General features: G+C 38.3%; 4 protein-coding genes across 4 annotated transcripts; 3 read left to right on the top strand and 1 right to left on the bottom strand.

Annotated features, from left to right (window-relative positions):
• Positions 1-189: 189 nt before the first annotated feature.
• LOC111791535 (kinesin-like protein KIN-14P) lies at positions 190-6,789 on the bottom strand. The gene is given in 18 exon segments (XM_023672919.1): positions 190-304; positions 1,051-1,520; positions 1,592-1,755; positions 1,854-2,107; positions 2,183-2,345; positions 2,557-2,662; positions 2,747-2,853; positions 3,075-3,254; positions 3,333-3,428; positions 3,509-3,590; positions 3,673-4,791; positions 4,954-4,983; positions 5,033-5,125; positions 5,209-5,286; positions 5,418-5,501; positions 6,250-6,360; positions 6,448-6,608; positions 6,696-6,789. Coding segments are annotated over 18 exon segments (3,507 nt in total).
• A 3,319-nt stretch (positions 6,790-10,108) lies between these two features.
• On the top strand, positions 10,109-12,346 carry LOC111791717 (40S ribosomal protein S2-4-like). The gene is made up of 3 exons (XM_023673186.1): positions 10,109-10,877; positions 11,909-12,043; positions 12,170-12,346. Exons 1-3 carry the CDS (start codon positions 10,230-10,232, stop codon positions 12,344-12,346), a joined length of 960 nt encoding a protein of 319 aa, XP_023528954.1. The 5' UTR covers positions 10,109-10,229.
• A 753-nt stretch (positions 12,347-13,099) lies between these two features.
• LOC111791830 (F-box protein CPR1-like) lies at positions 13,100-15,009 on the top strand. Its single transcript, XM_023673314.1, has one exon. It carries the CDS (start codon positions 13,569-13,571, stop codon positions 14,739-14,741), a length of 1,173 nt encoding a protein of 390 aa, XP_023529082.1. The 5' UTR covers positions 13,100-13,568; the 3' UTR covers positions 14,742-15,009.
• A 1,387-nt stretch (positions 15,010-16,396) lies between these two features.
• On the top strand, positions 16,397-19,902 carry LOC111790162 (probable glycosyltransferase STELLO2). The gene is made up of 3 exons (XM_023671000.1): positions 16,397-18,421; positions 18,794-18,920; positions 19,149-19,902. Exons 1-3 carry the CDS (start codon positions 16,728-16,730, stop codon positions 19,614-19,616), a joined length of 2,289 nt encoding a protein of 762 aa, XP_023526768.1. The 5' UTR covers positions 16,397-16,727; the 3' UTR covers positions 19,617-19,902.
• Positions 19,903-20,179: the final 277 nt, after the last annotated feature.

Here is a 20,179-nt window from a genome sequence, read left to right as displayed (position 1 = left end):
AAGAAGAACATGAAGGATCATGGAGAAAACTACTATCATTTTATGTCATTTATTTCACAGCTATGAGAAAAAGTAGAATGAAAATAATGAAACTATTCTTTCCTCTAAACTAAGAGGAAGCTTATTTTCCTTTGCTAAACAAAAAGAAGGGCTAATAACTTGATGGAAAGTAATAGAAATATTGAGCTTTTACATACTTGGTGCTGAGTATGACCTTGAATGCTCCTTGGATCCTGGCGGTGTAGTTGAAGCAGTTTGTGGCTGTTTTTGCGAGATCCTAGTATGAGTAGTGGTAGATCTGGCCCTGCAAAACATGGAGGGTTTTCAAGAAATAAACAAAAGACAAAATCGTTATCAAACAGACCGTGAGCTAAACTTTCGTCAAATGAAATGGCTCACGTTTCTAGCTCTCTAACACTTAAGAAACTTTTGTAAGAAATGAATCTGTAACCGTTTAAGTCTGTCCATCGCTAACAGATATTGTCCGTTTTTGCCCATTACGTATCATTGTTAGTCTCACGGTTTTAAAACGCGTTTGCTAAGAAGAGGTCTCCACACCATTATAAGGAATGTTTTGTTCTCCTCTCCAACTGATGTGGGGTCTCACAATCCACCCTCTTGGGGGCCCAGCGTCCTCGCTGGCATACCGCCCGATGTCTGACTTTGATACCATTGTAACAATCCAAGCCCATTGCTAGCAGATATTGTATGCTTTAGCTTGTTACGTATTGTCGTCAACCTCACTGTTTTAAAACACATCTTCTATGGAGAGAGTCTAGCCCTACACTGACCAATGTCTCGTACCGTCTGGTGACTGGCTTTGATACCATTTGTAACAGCCCAAACTCACCGCTAACAAATATTGTCCACTTTGGCCCGTTACGTATTGCTGTCAGTCTCACGATTTTTAAACACGTCTGCTAGGGAGGTTTCCACACCATTATAAAGAATGTTTCGTTCTCCTCTTCCTCTTCCACCAAAGTGAAATCTCACAGAATCACTCTTAAATCACTCATAATGGTTAAGTTCTTGAAAGACAAAACAGCTTACTTTTCCAACTTCTTTACTGGTCTTGTGAGTTGAGTGAGTTGAGTGAGCTTCGGTCTTTCTGTAGTTGCATCATTTTCTGTTTCAACAGAAAGAGCATCATCAGGTATGTCCATTAGACTTTCTTCATAATCTGCATCAGGAAATCCTAATGTTTCAGCACCTTCAATAATATTCTGACCTATGTCTAGTGGCCGAATAACTTCATTATGATTCCTCACATCATCCATCAAATGCTGCGAGTCGCCTTCCGAGCGCACGTCAAACAGCTCCTCCTGTGCTCCTCCTGAGCTCTTTCCACCTGAAGGCTTCTGAGTTGTTGCCACTCCGCCGAACACGTCTTTGTTCATAGAAGTCGTGCTGCGCTTCTCGGTGCTGCTACTGTTGTACACATTGTTCTTGAAGTCTTTGAGAACTTGTAGCCTCTCAATCTCATCATCCCTTTTGCTGATAGTGTCTTTCAGAGATGCCACCTTTAACAGGAATACAGTTTTGAATTTTGTTGTAAATGATTCCAATGTAAATCAAGATGAGACATGTTCACCTGGGTCATTAGCTCTCTAACATCCCTTCCTTCCTTGCTGCTCCGAGCTGCTCCTAGCTCGATTCCCGAAACTCTCTCCGCAAACTTGAGTGTGCTCAAAGATTCAGAATATGAGTTCATATCAGGATTAAGTTGTATAAACATGACCGTCTTTGCTTCACCACCTGCAGCATAGAATCCAAATTTGTACTTATCTAGAAGTTCTGTTGGCAAAATGAGTATCACATCCATGCAAATGAACAAATTAAACTAATGTTAATACCAAGAGAGCTTTGAAGGACTTGAGTGAGCTTGCTATTTCTATATGGAACATGAGAGCTCTTTTGTGCTAGAGCAAAAATGACATCTCCAAGTGCAGACAATGATTTGTTTATGTGTTGTGCTTCTTTGAGTCTATCTCCTGTAACTTCAGAGCGATCGACCCGCTCGCTTCCAGCAAGATCTACCAAATGAAGATTACCATGCAATGAGGAACCACCGTTCAAATCCGCCCCACGAACGTGAATAGTCACAATACTGTAGGTTTGCATGAAAGATAAGAGTACAATAATATAGGGACGAACATTTGAGAGTATAACAAAACATACTAACCTATGTGACCGACTACTTCTTTCGTTCATGGCCGTGGCGCCAACTGCTCTGTTTCTCAGTCCAATGTCCATTAGTTCTATAACATCTGAGGTTGAGTTCACTGGAAGCAAGGTAGCATCAGGTACCGCAAGTCCAAATGGTTGGGAATGAGTCAAAATCCCCAGTGTGTGAGAATTAAGATAAACAAGGGATAAAAGAAGTTGGAATATATCATAAAAAATCAGTGGTTCAAGCCAAATACTTTAAGAAAAATGACTTGCAATTAGGTGTTAAGAGTACAATGCATAGTTCAAAAGGATATTTCTTCTGGGAAGCATTGCTTGAAAGTAAATCCCTGACTTGTTCATTATAAATTTCAACCATTTGCGCCCCAACTTCATAAGAAATGGCACCACTTCTATTTTGAGAGATTTCGAAAAGGTCGTTGAGCGCACGATAGTTAACTCCCCAGTTCTCCTTAGTAGCATTATTAGGACCGGTCTTAAAGGAAACAATGTGACATATCTCATCAGCGAGAGCTCAAAGAAACTGTCCGTATTATTGAAACATGTAAAGGAAGCATACCATTGTATATGTCTTTCCGGAGCCAGTTTGGCCATAGGCGAATATGCATACATTATATCCATCAAGTACAGATCGTATCAAAGGTTGGATATCAGAAAAGACCTCGCCTGCATTTAATGAAGACAACACAACAATGAATAACTGCAGAGATACTTGAAAGCTATGAAGACTGTCTTCAACAGCCAAGCCCACTACTAGTAGATATTGTCCGCTTTGGGGAAGCCTAGAAGGGAAAGTCCAAAGAGGACAATATCTGCTAGCTGTCGGCTTGGGCTGTTACAACATCCTACATATACAAGACTATACGATAAAATGAAAAGAAAGAGACCTTGAGTTGAAGCTGGGCTGTACACCTTGTTAAACTTAAATAACTTTTGACCTTCTTTCCCAGGCTTGGTGGGGTTTGCTATTACCACTTCTCCATTTTCACCAATATATTCTATGGTCATCCGTTTGTCTTTATGCCCGGTCAAAAACGGCCTTATTCGACAAAACACTCTGATGTTTCCTGATGGAACGGAAAAGATTAAGTGATACAAAAAGCAAAAAAAAGAAATGGTGGTGGAATTCAATACAAGAGTTCCACCTTTTAAATCCTGTAGCTCATTGAACAATTTTCTATTTTCAACCAGCAATCCATGATAGTTTCCAGCTGCATGTGCTACTGATTTGAGTTTGAGCCCTGGAGAAGGTAGAATTCATCATAAGAACTCATTATTTTAAACATAGTATAGTTCTAAACTTCCTCACAATCATCACTACCTAATTGGTTGACATCGTTCGAGTAGTCCAGCTTCACTCTCAAAACCTCTTCTTTAACAGACTCTGAGGAGCATCTAACATCCTAAAAGTGGTTCATAAAACATTTTCATTAGTCATAATATCTCTCAAAAGAACTAAAATATGAAAAGTTTATTCCGTCACACCTGCAGTAGATTGCATTGAAATTCTACCATACGCCTGTAGCTGTTTGCTTTTGCATTCCATTTATTTTGCTTTGATTCAATACTTGCTGTAAGTTTTTGCACTTCGTTACTTGAATCTTCCAAGAGATCTTCAAGTTCTTTAATCCTTTCCTCAAACATTGATTGAGCAGATTTCCCTTCTGTTTCCACTTGCAAGCAACGCAATTCATACGTCTTTGTAGCTGTTTCCAATGCTTGCTTTAGCATTGCTATCTCTGCTTTACATTCATCTCTTTCTTTAATCAACTTAGTCACATCCTCATCTTTTTCCGTTTCTAATTGCAAGCAACGCAATTCAAACATCTTTTTAGCTGTTTCCAATTCTTGCTCCAATGTTATGATCTTTACTTTGCTTTCATCTCCTTCTTTAATCAATTTAGTCATACCCACATCATTTTCTGCTTCCACTTGTAAGCGATGCAATTCATAAGTGTTCTTAGCCTTTTCCAACTCTTGCGTCAAGTTCATAATCTCTGCTTTACTGTCATCTCTTTCTTCAATTAACCTACTCACATCCTCCCCTTTTTCTGCTTCCACTTGCAAGCGGTGCAATTCATAAGTGTTCTTAGCTTTTTCCAATTCTTTCTTCAACATTGTGATTTCGGTTTTGCTTTCATCTCTCTCTTTAATCAACTTACTCACATCCTCCCCTTTTTCTGTTTCCACTTGCAAGCAATGCAATTCATACATTTCTTTAGTTCTTTCCAAATCTTGTTTCAACTTTGTGATTTTTTCTCTACCTTCATCTCTTTCTTTAATCACTCTAGCCATATCCTCATCTGTTTCCGTTTTTACTTGCAAAGAACGTAATTCATTTGTTTTCTTAGCTATTTCCAATTCTTGATTCAACATCATGATCCCTACTTTGCTTTCGTCTCTTTCTTCAATCAACCTACTCATATCCTCACCATCTTCCATTTCCACTTGCAAGCAACGCAATTCATATGTTTTCTTAGTTGTTTCCATCTCTTGCTTCAAGAGTATGATCTCTGCTTTGAATTCATCTCTTTCTTTAATCAACCTAGTCATGTCCTCATTGGAAAAAGTCTTCTTTTCTTCTGTTTTTGTCTTCTCAAATTGCTGCAATTTCAAAAGCTTTCTGCTAGTGAGTGTTTCCTCAAGTACAAAACGCTCATAAAAGAATCTGGTATGTTGTTTAAGTAGGAATGCACGCAATACTTAGCAGCAAAAGCCAGATATAAATAAGAAACTATGTATTTTCAATATGGTCAAGAGGCAAACTTTTGTTTGTTAAAGTTAGCTAGGAACACGCTAAAGAAAAATAAAACACCAGGAGACGATGTGAAAATTATGATATTACCTGATTTTCTTCATTAATGTTTGATGCAAGTGCCTCGAGCACTCTTATTCGAGACTGGAATTTCTCTTCACGAGCCTTGAAAAGATTGTTTTGCTGGATAAAGAGAATCATGACATAGAATTTCAAAGCATAATTCAAATGGAAAAACAATCACTTAAAAGTAGTTACGACATTACAGTTCGAAGATGTTCCGCTTGAGTAGAAATACGGCGCTCGATTTCTTGAACGACTTTTCTTAACAGGCATGCCACACGCTATCCAAAAAACAAAAGTAATGTTGGGAGTGAGTATTTAAGAAAAAAAACTATGACCAACAAATATGCAAACAGCTAAGTTCTTACGCATACAATACAATTTATATCATAAAGTAATTACATGGCCATACATGAGGAAGTTCACCATTCTTTTTCTCCACACTTTCATCAAGAATTCCATTCACCACACTCAAAAGTGACTGCGTTGGAGCATTCTGCATTAAGAGATGCTGAAGTGCATCAAAGTTAAATAAACAATATATGTCACTGAAAGACTATACACAAACTGAATCATATATGAAGCTTATTAGACAAAAAACAAGGGGTGGGAGGTGGAGGGATCAGAAGAACTCACGTCTAGACTATTTGATTTCATCATTTCTGAAATTTTTGCAGCCGGAAGATCAGCATAACGACCTTGCTTTAATTGAAACACTTCGTGAAACTTATGGCCAACTTGATGATTTGATCCACCGAATGGATCTGTTGTTTAAAAAAATTGTTTATTAGACCAAAGTGCCTGTACTTTTGAATTTCAAGTTTTCCAAATGATAAACAAATAAAATCCATGTTGAGCTGAATTCTTCGTTTGGAGGCCAACAGAAATCTTCTACATTTATATAGTTGATGTTTGTCAAAATCAAACCTGACATAACAGGACTACTCAGTGTGCGATGAAATTTCGACTCAGATAAGACTTTCCTCCTTTCTTCTCCAGACATGGGAGAAAATGGCTCATGTAAGGATGCGTCAACACGATTGTTTTCCGACTTAGTAGGTGAGATACATGCCAAAGGTCTATCTCTATCTCCCAGGTTGTTAGTCCATGCTCTAATTGACCATAAACAATTGTAAAGAGAGTCCATAGATCCCTGAAATTTAATAACACCTAAGAATGAGAGTGAGAACAAGAAGATATATATAGATATATATGAGAGTACTTTCTTAATATGGACACATTACATCTTCAATGTCGGCATTGTCAAGCTTCAGTATCCCCATGTCGGCTACAGCTTCAAGGAACCTCTTGATCTTCTCCGACCGTGAAGCCAAATTATGGATAACATAACCTCCCTAGTGTAAGAAAACTGATACTCATAACAGTGAACAGTATGATATGACAAAAGGACTTGAAAGGAACCAAAACTAGCTGGACAATACCTCTTTTGCAGGACCAGGCTTTTTTAGCTTGTTCAGAATTTGGGACAAGACATTAGCATCCAATAAGCATGCTTTGAGGTCCTCATCAGAAGCATTGATTGGCAAGTTTAGACCAGGGAAAATACTCCTCAACCACCCAGCCAATATCAGTATCTGCTTAGCTGCAGGAGAATGTTGTAAAAGAATTGAATGTTTGCTTTTGGTTTATGAGCAGACATGCAAATGATAATTGTTGGCGAAAACCTCACCATTCCTGTCTACAGATGGTCTTCCATTAACACCTATATTTGAGATTGTGAGTCCAGCATAATCTCTGTTGTTTTTCTCTGAAGATGAATTCATGGTTGAAAACTGCTGAGCAGTGGCATCAAGCATATAGCTTATCCACTCATTTACAAGAATAATATGCTCCTATAGCAGGAAAGGGAATATTACGACGGTGTAGAAAAATTGTGTCTTCTTCCATTGAACAAAGAGCTAAGAAATGAACCATGAAAAAAAGAAAAGACCATAAACTATATAATGCATATATTTGAGCTCAGCCGAATTGTGCTTCTACATCATCCTATCATCAACCTGTTAGAAATTACGAACCTCCAGTGGTATAATATTGTCCACTTTGAGCACAAGCTCTCATGGCTTTACTTTTGGTTCCTCAAAAGACCTCGTATCAATGGAGATTTATTCCTTACTTATAAACCCATGATCATCCCCTTAATTAGCCAACGTGGGACTCCCTCCCAACAATCCTCAACAATCCTTCCCTCGAACAAAGTACACCATAGAGCCTCTCTTAAGGCCTATAGAGTACTCAAACAAACTCCCTTTAACCGAGGCTCGACTCCTTCTCTAGAGACCTCAAACAAAATACACAATTTGTTCTCGACACTTGAGTCACTTTTGACTATACCTCCAACGCTCACAATCTTTTTGTTTGACATTTGAGAATTCTATTGACATAGCTAAGTTAAGGGCATGGCTATGGCTCTGACTATATAATGCATATAGTTGAGCTTAAACGTAAACTTAATCCAAATGAATTGTGATTCTACATCATCCTACCATCAACCCCACAGCCGAAATGTGGGTGTGACATGTTTGCAAATGACAGAATAGATAAAAAAGAAAAAGGCGATACAGCAACACAGCATCATTTCTTTAAGGCAACACATCAAAATTCTTCAATATACACTCCATGTTTTAAACATTACATCACAGATAGAAGTCAGGGATTTGAAGACAGAGCATCGTTTCTGAGTTTTATCAAACACCATAGAACGAAAAGAAATACGAAGTCAGAGATTCTAAGCCATAATATCAAACACTTTTCCAATCTGGTTGAGATTACAGAGACATTCAAACTTCATAAATATCAAACACAAAACCATAACTCAAGCAAGAAGAAAACAAAATCCAAAACAAAACTACGAAACGCTACCTGTTTTCTGAGCCAATGAAGCGGGCAATCGACAATAGAACATGAGAAATCTTCTGGAAACCTCACAGAACGAAACGGATGTAGGACAACGCCAACAGACGATTTCCATGTGCCTTATCTAAGAGAACGAAAACGGCAACCGAATAAAGAAAAAAAAAAAAAAAGGCGAAAAGGTCAGATTGATGCCATGAACTTTCCTCGAACGTTAACGAGGTCAAGATCGTGTTCGTGAAGAAAAAATGAAATCAAAAGAGAGAGAGAGAGAGAGAGAGAGAGAGAGAAGAAGAAGAGAGAGCGTTGATTAAAGAAATAACTCGATATTTGAATGGTGGATGTTTTCTTTGGCGGTTGATCGTCCATGGAAGACGAAGAGGATTGAGAATGTTCCATGAAAGTAGGAGAGTAAGCTCCATTGTTCTCTTTCATGGATGGATTATTGTACATTGGCGCGGGTAGACTACACCTTGCAATATTGCTGTTTATTAACTGCCTGACTTGTTCTTCTCTGTACACCGTTTATTATATCAAATAAGAACACCATCATAATATTATATCAAATGTTCATGTTTTTCTTGCAACTTTACAATAAATTTATCTCATTTGATCTTTATTTTCTCTTCAACTTTCTATGCATTTTGTTTTTATTTTTTATTTTTTTATTTCTAATCAAATATCAATTATTTCATCTAAAAAAATTATTTAAATCTACATTTTTACTCGTAGCAGTTAGGTTCGAGCTTAGGTTGACGGGTTATTTCTTATTCTAGTTATATTGTTATGAATTTATTTTTAATTATATAATTTATATACGTCAATCTTAATATTTGAAATTAAATTATATTATTTTATGAATATTGTACGACCATTTAAGTAGAAAAATGGTAAAAATTATAAATATTTAAAATTAAATTATACTATTTTATGAATATTTTACGAGCATATTTTCTTATTATTTATTAGAAAAATTGTAAAAATTATAAATATTTAAAATTAAATTATACTATGAATATTTTACGACTATTTTCTTATTATTTGGTAGAAAAATTGTAAAATTATAAATATTTAAAATTAAATTATACTATTTTATGAATATTTTACGACTATTTTCTTAATATTTAGTAGATAAATTGTAAAAATTATAAATATTTAAAATTAAATTATACTATTTTATGAATATTTTACGACCGTTTTTTTTATTATTTGGTAGAAAAATTGTAAAATTTATAAATATTTAAAATTAAATTATACTATTTTTTTATTATTGAATAGAAATTTTGTAAAAATTATAAAATAATTAAGAAAATATTGAGATTTAAATCATGCATATATGATATTGTTTTATAAGCTGTCGTGAATTTTGACGATTTTATTTATTATATTTATATTAAAAAAAATTTGATGTTCTTATTACTATTAATTTTTTATTTTTTATTTGGTCAGGGATTTGAACGTTTAATAATATATTTATTAAGTATTAAGGTGTTAATAAAAATTATTATGTTATTAAGTATTATGGTCAATGAATAAGCGTTTGACTTGAAAATGAGTATGCATGACCTTTTCTTTTTTAAATAAAAAAATTAATTGTTAAAATTGAGAGATAATTTATTAATGTTAAATTGGTAAATAAAATATATGAAATTCTAACACTATTTTAATTCATTAGGAATTGAATTGGTTATGGGCCAACCTAGACCTTTTCAAATTTTATAAAAATTTAATTCCATTAAATAATACTGAATATCAATAACTGTCTGCATTTGATATTTGATGGTCTGACATGTTAGTTACTTGTGTTTTTAAGAGTGAGGACTATCTTTACAGACCAATACCAGTCATTCCACACATGTTTTAGTTCTTACTGATATGTTTCACTGAAAAATTTATAAGATATCACCAACCTAAAATTGTTTCAAGTAAAACATGCTTAACCATGTAGTTCCTACGGTTGAGTTACCGGAAAAATGGAAAATGAGGGTGCACCTCGATGGTATATGTAGTGTAACAGCCAAAACCCACCGCTAGTAGATATTGTCTGTTTTAACCCTTTATATATTGATGTTAGCCTCACGGTTATTAAAACACGTATATTATGGAAAGGGTCTAGTCTACTCCAGCGTCTAATGACTAACTTTGATACCATTTATAAAAGGTTAGCCACACTAAATTCCTTAAAAATGTTGAAAATAAGGTAAAATATATTCTAAAATTTTATAGAAACCCTAGTTTCCCTTCCACTCCCTTCACTGTCATACTAAGTTCGTCTCTCTATCAACTGTGCCAATTTCTTGTCCAACACCTCACATCTTTTCACTCCTTCAACTTTCCCGCCTTTTCCTTATCAATGGCGGAGCGAGGCGGATTTGGACGAGGTTTCGGCGGCAGAGGTCGCGGCGGAGGTGACCGCGGCCGCGGAGGTCGCCGTCGCGCTGGTCGACGTGATGAAGAGGAGAAGTGGGTTCCTGTCACTAAGCTAGGGCGCCTCGTAAAAGAAGGTAAGATCCAGTCCTTGGAGCAGATTTATCTCCATTCTCTCCCCATAAAGGAGCACCAGATCATCGATACCCTCATTGGCCCTAGCCTTAAGGACGAGGTTATGAAGATTATGCCAGTCCAGAAGCAGACCCGTGCCGGACAGAGAACTCGTTTCAAGGCTTTCGTCGTTGTCGGCGATGGTAATGGCCATGTGGGTTTGGGAGTAAAGTGTAGTAAGGAAGTTGCCACAGCGATTCGCGGTTCCATTATTTTGGCTAAGTTGTCTGTGATCCCCGTGAGAAGAGGGTATTGGGGTAACAAGATTGGTAAGCCTCACACAGTGCCGTGTAAGGTTACTGGAAAGTGTGGATCCGTCACTGTCCGGATGGTTCCGGCGCCACGAGGTGCTGGGATTGTGGCGGCTCGAGTTCCCAAGAAGGTCTTGCAGTTCGCTGGGATCGAGGACGTGTTTACATCTTCTAGGGGATCGACTAAAACTCTCGGCAACTTTGTTAAGGTTTGGTCTAACTTAAATGGTTACTCTATTCTCATAACTTCAGATTTTGGCTTTGTTCTACTAAAAATACGTTGATTTCGACTTTTGGTGCGCTTCATCATTATGAACACTAACAATTAGATGGCTAAGTTTTGCTATAGTGTGATGTTTTCGACCTTAAATTTTGCAGCCTAACTGAAATGTTTCTGTGGGCTTGCATTATTAAGCTACGTTGCATTCTTTGTTACATTTTTGTGTCCTGCATCAAGATGACTCTGCAATTTATGTCTGATATATCTCTTTTTTGTGTCGTCGTTGTGTTGTTAGTCATTGATTAAGGTACTATTCAATCCTTAATCAGTTGATGATGGGTTCTAGATGGGTTGTTTGATTTCAATTTCAGTAGGGGTCGTTTGAAGCTTTTTATGCAGTAATGTTGTCCGATTGTCTGTATGTTGTATCATTGTTGGTTGCTCATAACAGTGGAATTCCACACTACATAAGAGATTGGTTCGTGGGTTGGGTGTGAGATCTCACATTGGTTGGAGAGGGAACTAATCATTCTTATAAAAGTGTGGGAACCTCAACTTGCGAGGCTGACGGCGATACGTAACAGGCCTAAGTGGACAATATCTACTAGCGGTGAGCTTGGGTGGTTATAAATGGCATCAAAGCTAAACAAAGGGCAGTGTGCTAGCAAGGACGTTGGACNGGCTGACGGCGATACGTAACAGGCCTAAGTGGACAATATCTACCAGCGGTGAGCTTGGGTGGTTATAAATGGCATCAAAGCTAAACACAGGGCAGTGTGCTAGTAAGGACGCTGGACCCTATGGTAGTGGATTGTGAGATCACCATTGGTTGGAGAGGCATTACTTAGAATGGTGTGGAAACCTCTCCTTAACTAACGCGTTTTAAAATTGTGAAGCTGATGGTGATACGTTAGGACGGATTTGTGGCTATTTTCTTGCGGTTAATGGGAGTTTTGTTGTTTATCAAGTGGTATTTGATTTCTTGTGGGTCTTATTTCTTCATCTTTATTGGCATTTCAGGCAACCTTTGACTGTCTGCTGAAAACTTACGGCTTCTTAACACCTGAATTTTGGAGGGAAACACGTTTCACAAAATCCCCATTCCAAGAGCACACAGATCTATTGGCGAAACCTACCGTGAAGGCANACCCTATGGTAGTGGATTGTGAGATCACCATTGGTTGGAGAGGCATTACTTAGAATGGTGTGGAAACCTCTCCTTAACTAACACGTTTTAAAATTGTGAAGCTGATGGTGATACGTTAGGATNGTTATGTACAGCGTAGGCCATTTCCCGTTCACGCCTTCCGCAGGCCTCTGATGATAGGTGTTACTAAGAACGATCATGGAGCTCTCTGTGTTAGCTTCGATGGTGAAGAAGGAGCAGAGAGATGTAATTGGGAATGCAATGAATTGATGGAATCAGAGATGGGTAATGGGCTGTANTCTTTGACATAGTAGCTTTTGTGCATTTCTTCCTCCAAAAACTGTTCATATAGATCATTTTTTGTACATTTAATATTTTTACTTGAATAATATTTATTGTGTTACTCGAGTATGAGTACTTGTAGCATCCACTTTTATTCCATAATTTTAACGATGTTACAACCCTTGGAAACTCTTATAGTTTATGAAAGATGAGTTAAGCCCCATATTGTGGTTGACTAGTGATGTTTAATCTCGAGCATGAGAATACGTTGAATAGTGATGTTTACGTAAGTTCAAATGAGAATTGCTACAAAATCATGGATAGCGATATTTTTGCTTCAATCACTGCAAAGTATCATACTTGTCTCATTTGTTAACCAATCTCACTATAACTCTTGGAGAACGCTCAAAACGTACTTTGCAAAAAAACGCCTTCCCGTTCAGGCTCTGTTATGTACAGCGTAGGCCATTTCCCGTTCACGCCTTCCGCAGGCCTCTGATGATAGGTGTTACTAAGAACGATCATGGAGCTCTCTGTGTTAGCTTCGATGGTGAAGGAGCAGAGATGTAATTGGGAATGCAATGAATTGATGGAATCAGAGATGGTAATGGGCTGTGAAGCCGTGAGAGTGCTCTAGTCTTGGCCGCACCCAATATTTCCCCTCCCTTAACAAAGTGTAAGTCATAAATAGNGTTCACGCCTTCCGCAGGCCTCTGATGATAGGTGTTACTAAGAACGATCATGGAGCTCTCTGTGTTAGCTTCGATGGTGAAGGAGCAGAGATGTAATTGGGAATGCAATGAATTGATGGAATCAGAGATGGTAATGGGCTGTGAAGCCGTGAGAGTGCTCTAGTCTTGGCCGCACCCAATATTTCCCCTCCCTTAACGAAGTGTAAATGATAAACAGCAATTGGACACGTGTAAATCATCAAGCTGCGAGTGCTCTAGTCTTGTCCGCATCCAATATTTCCCCTCCCTTAACAAAGTGTAAATCATAAACAGCAATTAGACACGTGTAAATCATCAAGCTGCGAGTGCTCTAGTCTTGGCCGCACCCAATATTTCCCCTCCCTTAACAAAGTGTAAATCATAAATAACAATTCGACACGTGTAAATCATCAAGCCGCGAGTGCTCTAGTCTTGGCCGCACCCAATATTTCCCCCTCCCTTAACAACGAAGTCATCCGTTTGATTTTCCGTCTTTAGTACCCTTCAGAAATCTTGAAGAAGCTTTCCCAAGCTCTCTCCAATGGCGGCTCTGGGGCATCTGCCTGAAGAAGTGATGATCGAGATTCTCTCCAGGCTTCCGCTGGAGTCTCTGCTTCGATTCAAGACCGTTCGAAAATCCTGGTATGCTCTAATCAACGACCCTAAATTCGCAACCAAATGTTTCTGCAATTCTCTTCATCAGCAGAAACACATTCTTCTCAAGCGTCTTGTTACGAAGAACTCTGGCAATCAGGAAAATGTCTTCTCCTTCCTCAAATTTCCCCTTCCCTTCGATGGATCTGTGCCGGTTTACGATCTCGATTTGCCATTCGAAGAGGATTTTCGATATTTCGAAATCCGTGGCCATTCTCACGGTGTACTCTGCCTCACTGATCTTCGTAAGGACATTTTCCTCTGCAATCCAGCCACCAGAGAGTTTCAAAAACTACCGCGGTCGATTCTCCTCACTGAACCCCTGGATGAGTTCATCCGGATCACTTCGTTCACTAATGCAGTTGGATTTGGATACGATTCGAAATCTAAGGATTTCAAAGTGGTTAGGGTTGTGGATTTTGTGGAACTACCTTGCTATTTTCACCCTTCTAGAGTGGAAGTTTATGATTTGAGTAAAGATAGATGGAGAGAAATTCAGACCCCTGATAGATGGAGTGGAATTCAAAGCCCTATTTGTAGCAAAGTATTCTTGACGTCTTGCTTTGAGATGTATCACGAAGGAACATATTATTGGTGGGCAAATACAAAGGTAGAAGGAAGGGCAGAAATTATACGATCATTTGACATGAGCGAGGAGGTTTTCAGGCCAATTCCGGTGCCAAAGAGTCTCAAGGGGAAGCGTGAAGCGTATAGAAGTATGGGGGTTTTGAATGGATCGATTGTTCTATTTCATTATCCATGGAGTGAGGATGGAAGAGAGTTCGACATATGGGGGATGGAGAATGATGAATGTGGTGGGGTTTCATGGTCAAAGCTGCTCACAATTGGGCCCCTTTATGGAATCGAGAAGCCATTGGTGTTTGTGGGTTCTCATGAACTCTTAATGGAAGCTAATGGAGGGCAGGTGATTTTGTACAATACTCGAACCCAACAATTCAGAAAGCTTCCTATAAAAGGGCACGAAAGGTTCCATGCTACTGTTTTTGTTGAAAGTTTAGTGTCCGTGAAGGGAGGAAATAACCTGACATATGAATTTTGAATCCATGCTTTTGCTTTTACCCATAATCATCTACATTTGAATCCATGCTTTAGGTTTTGCACAGAATCACTACTTCCTTGTACATCCCTGTCTCGGTGTCTCGGTGATTGATAGTAACAAGTTAGACTGCTATGGGTTTTAGATAAGCGATATCTTACACTCATCTTTTCTTTCTTGTTGACTGATTGGAAAGACGGGTACTCTTATATGCATTATTGTACTGTGATTTCTTGTTTACTGATTGGAAAGATGGGTACTCTTATATGAATTTTAGGTAGTCTCGAAACTTTAAGATCTCATATAAATTGAGAAAACAATAGGGCCAACTTATTTCAATTATAGATAGAGAGAGCAAATATGGCAAGATTGCAGTTGATAAAGGTGATGCCATCCTTGTCGATGCACGTAACAACGATGCACATAACAAAGTTAGACTGCTACTGCTATGGGTTTTAGATAAGCAATATCGAGTTACATCCTTTCTTTCTTGTTGACTTATTGGAAAACTGCCACTGACTGCTATGGGTTTTAGATAAGCAATATCGAGTTACATCCAACCGGTAGTCTCATAGACTACTGACTGCTATGGGTTTTAGATAAGCAATATCGAGTTACATCCAACCGGTAGTCTCATAGACATTATTGTACTGTGATATTGAATTTTAGGTAGTCTCAAAGCTTTAATATCTCATATAAATTGAGAAATTGTGAACGATATGCCAACTTATTTCAATTAGCAAATATTGCAGTTGATAGAGGTGACACGATCCTTGTCGATGCATCTAACAATCCCTGTCGATAGGACAAGATTTTTATTTATCCTTGTCGATCTAACAGTCCCTGTCGATAGGACAAGATTTTTATTTATCCTTGTCGATGCACGTAACAATCTCTGTCAATAGGACTTGGGCGTTCGATGCTATTTTACAACGAAGAACAGTATTTTTATTTATGGATGTACTTGGGCGTTGGATGCTATTTTACATGGAAGAACAATATTTTTATTTATGGATGTTCCGAGGTAGACTCAACTTGCTTTTTGAGCAAATCCATATTTAGCTGACCCTAAAATCATTCAAAATTCACTTATTTTTTGGATTTAATTTTTAATATCATATCTGAAGATAAATTTAAAATTAGTAGTTAGACCTTAATATTTAATATCTAATAAATGTAGGGCAGGATGTTTGTTGAAAAATGAAATAATTAGTTGGTGAACAAAAATTAGATTACCATAAAAAAAATCAAAAGGTATAAAAGTTGCGATTTTAATCATGTGCCACGTGTATATATAAATATGCTAAAAGTGGACAATATCATACGAGAGTTGTGTTCGTTTAAGGGGAGGTGTCGGGATGAAAACCATGCCCTAAACTTAGCTATGTAAATAGAATCCTCAAATGTCGAACAAAGGACTCCAAAGGTGTTGGATGAAAGTCCTGGGCTAATTTAGGAAATGATCATGAATTGATCTTTGGGTAAGCGCGAAGCCATGAGAGCAATAAAAATAGACAATATCATACTATTGTAGAGAGTCGTGTTCATTTAGAGTCGTGTTCATTTAACACGGTTTGATAAGTTCGATTAGGTTAGGAGGATCAAAGGGTAAATTTGAATATTATAAGGACGAAAGTGAAAATAAAAGATTTAAGAAGAGTGGAGTTGAGTATGAGGGAGTGAGAGTCCCTTCCCACCAAACTTGAACGAAGAGTTGTTAGAATCGAAGCTGAAGAAATCCGCAACATGCTTGTCGGCAACCACTGCTTTCAGAGTACAACGCACAGAGAATTTGAATTTCCATTGCAGACTCTCCTCTGCTCTGCAACAATCACAATCCCACACCAACACGTTCTTCCAAGAAGAAGAAGAAGAAGAAGAAGAAACCCTATTTTTTCGCGGGATCTCCACGGAAGCCATTGGAGACCCTTCTGATAATCCTGGAACAACAGTGTACTGTGTGGCTGTGTTCTTGATTTCTCGGATCCAATGTTGGTTCAGGAGCGTTCAACGCCTGAATCCCCCAAAACCCAGATCAGAACTCTGCCGACTCTCCACTCGTATCGTTTCTCCAAGTCTAAAAGCCTTGATTTCTCCACATGGCTATCTGAAAATCTCTATAAAGTAGTCACGATTTTACTCCTGATTGTCACCGTTGCCGCCCTCTTTTTCCTCCGTAATGTCGGGGATACCGCCGCCCTTCTCTGCTTCCAATCGCAGACGGCGGCGTTGGAGAAGATTCAATTCCCTAAAATCGATTGGAATTCGATCGCGTCGATCCCAGCTAAGTCTTCTCTGTATCCGGAATTTCGCTCCGAGCAATGGATCGTCGTCTCGGTGTCTAAATATCCCAGTGATTCACTACGGAAGCTTGTGAAAATGAAGGGTTGGCAGGTGTTGGCGATCGGAAATTCTCTGACGCCGTCGGATTGGGCTCTTAAAGGTGCGATTTATCTCTCCTTAGAAGAACAGTCTAATTTAGGGTTTCGTGTGGTGGAATTTCTTCCGTATGATTCTTTCGTGAGGAAAACTGTTGGGTATCTCTTCGCAATTCAACATGGCGCGAAGAAGATCTTCGATGTGGATGATCGAGGGGAGGTGATTGATGGAGATCTAGGCAAACATTTCGATATAGAATTGGTGGGAGAGGGAGCGAGGCAGGAGATCATATTACAGTATAGCCATGAAAATCCCAATAGAACTGTTGTTAATCCCTATATTCATTTTGGGCAAAGATCAGTGTGGCCTAGGGGCTTGCCACTGGAAAATGTTGGTGAAATTGCTCATGAAGAATTTTACACTGAAATTTTTGGGGGAAAGCAGTTCATTCAACAGGGAATTTCCAATGGCCTTCCTGATGTTGATTCGGTATTTTACTTCACTAGAAAATCTGGATTGGAAGCTTTTGATATTAGATTCGATGAACGTGCTCCAAAACTGGCATTGCCTCAGGGTATGATGGTTCCTATCAACTCCTTCAATACACTTTATCATACCTCAGCCTTCTGGGCTTTAATGCTTCCTGTTTCCATTAGCACAATGGCTTCTGATATCTTGAGAGGATATTGGGGCCAGAGGCTCTTGTGGGAAATTGGTGGTTATGTTGTAGTGTATCCACCAACCGTTCACCGGTACGACAAGATTGAAGCATACCCGTTTTCGGAAGAAAGAGATTTACATGTGAACGTGGGCCGTTTGGTCAAGTTTTTGAATTCATGGAGATCGAGTAAGCATAGGCTGTTTGAGAAGATTTTGGAGTTGAGCTTTGTAATGGCAGAGGAAGGGTTTTGGACTGAGAAGGATGTGAAGTTTACAGCAGCTTGGCTACAAGATTTAATCGCTGTTGGGTACCAGCAGCCGAGGCTAATGTCTCTGGAGTTGGATCGTCCACGAGCGACTATTGGTGATGGGGATCGGAAGGAGTTTATTCCACAGAAATTACCATCCATACACCTAGGTGTTGAGGAAACTGGGACAGTGACTAATGAGATAGGGAACTTGATAAGATGGAGAAAGTTCTTTGGAAATGTTGTGCTGATCTTGTTTTGTAAGGGCCCTGTTGAACGAACCGCCCTGGAATGGAGGTTGCTATATGGGAGGATATTCAAGACGGTCATAATTCTTTCAGAGACCAAGAATTCAGATCTTGTAGTGGAAGAAGGCAGATTGGACCATGCATACAAGTAAGTCACTTTTTCAAGAACATGATGAACAAGTTTGTGTGAGTTTTTGATGCCTATGTAAATAGTAATTTGGTAGATAGACAAGATTTTGAGTTCTCTTCTCTGTGTATTGTTTTCTGCCTAGAATGAAAATGATTAGTGTTCGACGAAAATGGTAACATGGGAAGTTCACCATAACTTAGCTCGGGCTTCCGAGTTCAGAAAGAGGCTTATAGTTTGCGTTCAATTTTGGGATGACCAAATAATTGCTGTTAGTTCATTGAAAAAGTGGCCGAAAGCTTTGTTTTACCTGGTTATGTCATTCGGTATCACGATTAGAGCTGTCGAGATCACATGTTCTTCTAACTATGTTGTTAAACATGTCTTTTTTAGGTACCTTCCCAAAGTTTTCGACACGTATAGTGGCGCAGAAGGGTTTTTATTCCTGCAAGACGATACGATTCTTAACTACTGGAATCTGCTACAGGCGGACAAATCGAAACTGTGGATAACAGACAAGGTACCATTTGAGCTAGATTCAGCTGAATTATTGTGTTTTAGCCTGTGGTTCTTTAGTTTGCATTTGGTGGTCAATTAGTAGAAAATTTCAGGAGGAAATATCTTAACACACAAAACAATGTTTTAACTGCTTGAATGCTTGTTCATCCTTGTGGGAATTGGCTGACTACAAATCTGAAACTTTTTATAAAGCTTGATCACTAGAATCTCATTATGTTAATGAAATCAGGTGCCAAAATCTTGGACTACTGTGTCAGCTGAAAGCTCTGATTGGTTTAAGAAACAATCAAGCATGGTAAAGAAGATAGTTAACATGATGCCAGTTCATTTCCAAGTGAGTCATAAGCAGTCAGTAGAGAGTGAGAATAGTGTCACGATATGCAGTTCCGAGGTCTTTTACGTTCCTCGGCGCTTCGTAGCAGACTTTCTTGACCTTCATGGTTTAGTGGGTGATTTAGAAATCCATCACAAGGTTGCAATCCCCTTATTCTTTACAGCTATGGATTCGGTTCAGAACTTCGATCCAGTACTGAATACAATGAGCTACAGAGAGAAACCAGCAGCTACAAATTCATCAACTATTTACTCTGTTCATGTGCCTGCTGTTCATCCGTGGAATGTATCAAATGAACAGGATTTCATTAAGTTGGTGAGAATCATGGCAGAAGGTGACCCACTTCTAGCAGAGTTAGTTTGAGGGGTAGACGTTGATACCATGGGAGTTGGGGGAAACCTTGCATACCAAGCAAACTGTTATACCAAACTGATAATTTTTGTTCTCTTTTTGGTTCAGAGTGAAGGAAAATACATATCATTTGCTTCCCCTTCCCCAACACTTTTTGTAGAGTTTTGTGTGTTCTTGGAAGCAAGAAATTGTATTCAACCACCTCTTGATAGGTCTGTTCTGTAATGTTTTCATTCTTTGCTCCTTCATTTTCATTTTTTTAAACAAAAATGAATAAAATAATTTCCTGTTTCCTTCTTCCTCCTCCTCCTTTAGCTTTTTTCCTTTCGAATGTCAAAAATCTATACGACACAAATATAAAAAAATGTAAATTTTTTTTTAACTTACGACCTATAAGACATGAAAGTGCACGAATCTAATGATAAATTCAAGTTTTAACGAGATAAAAAAAAATATATATATAATAAAAATTCAAGACATTAAATACATGAGAATAATACACTAAAACAATTGCAGTAAATTCTACGTATCATTTGACGATACATTACGAGAAAGTTCATGCCTAAGAATTATTA

Source organism: Cucurbita pepo, chromosome LG03 (assembly GCF_002806865.2).
Source record: "Cucurbita pepo subsp. pepo cultivar mu-cu-16 chromosome LG03, ASM280686v2, whole genome shotgun sequence".
Lineage (NCBI taxonomy): Eukaryota > Viridiplantae > Streptophyta > Magnoliopsida > Cucurbitales > Cucurbitaceae > Cucurbita > Cucurbita pepo.
This window is presented reverse-complemented; position numbering and strand designations above follow the sequence as displayed.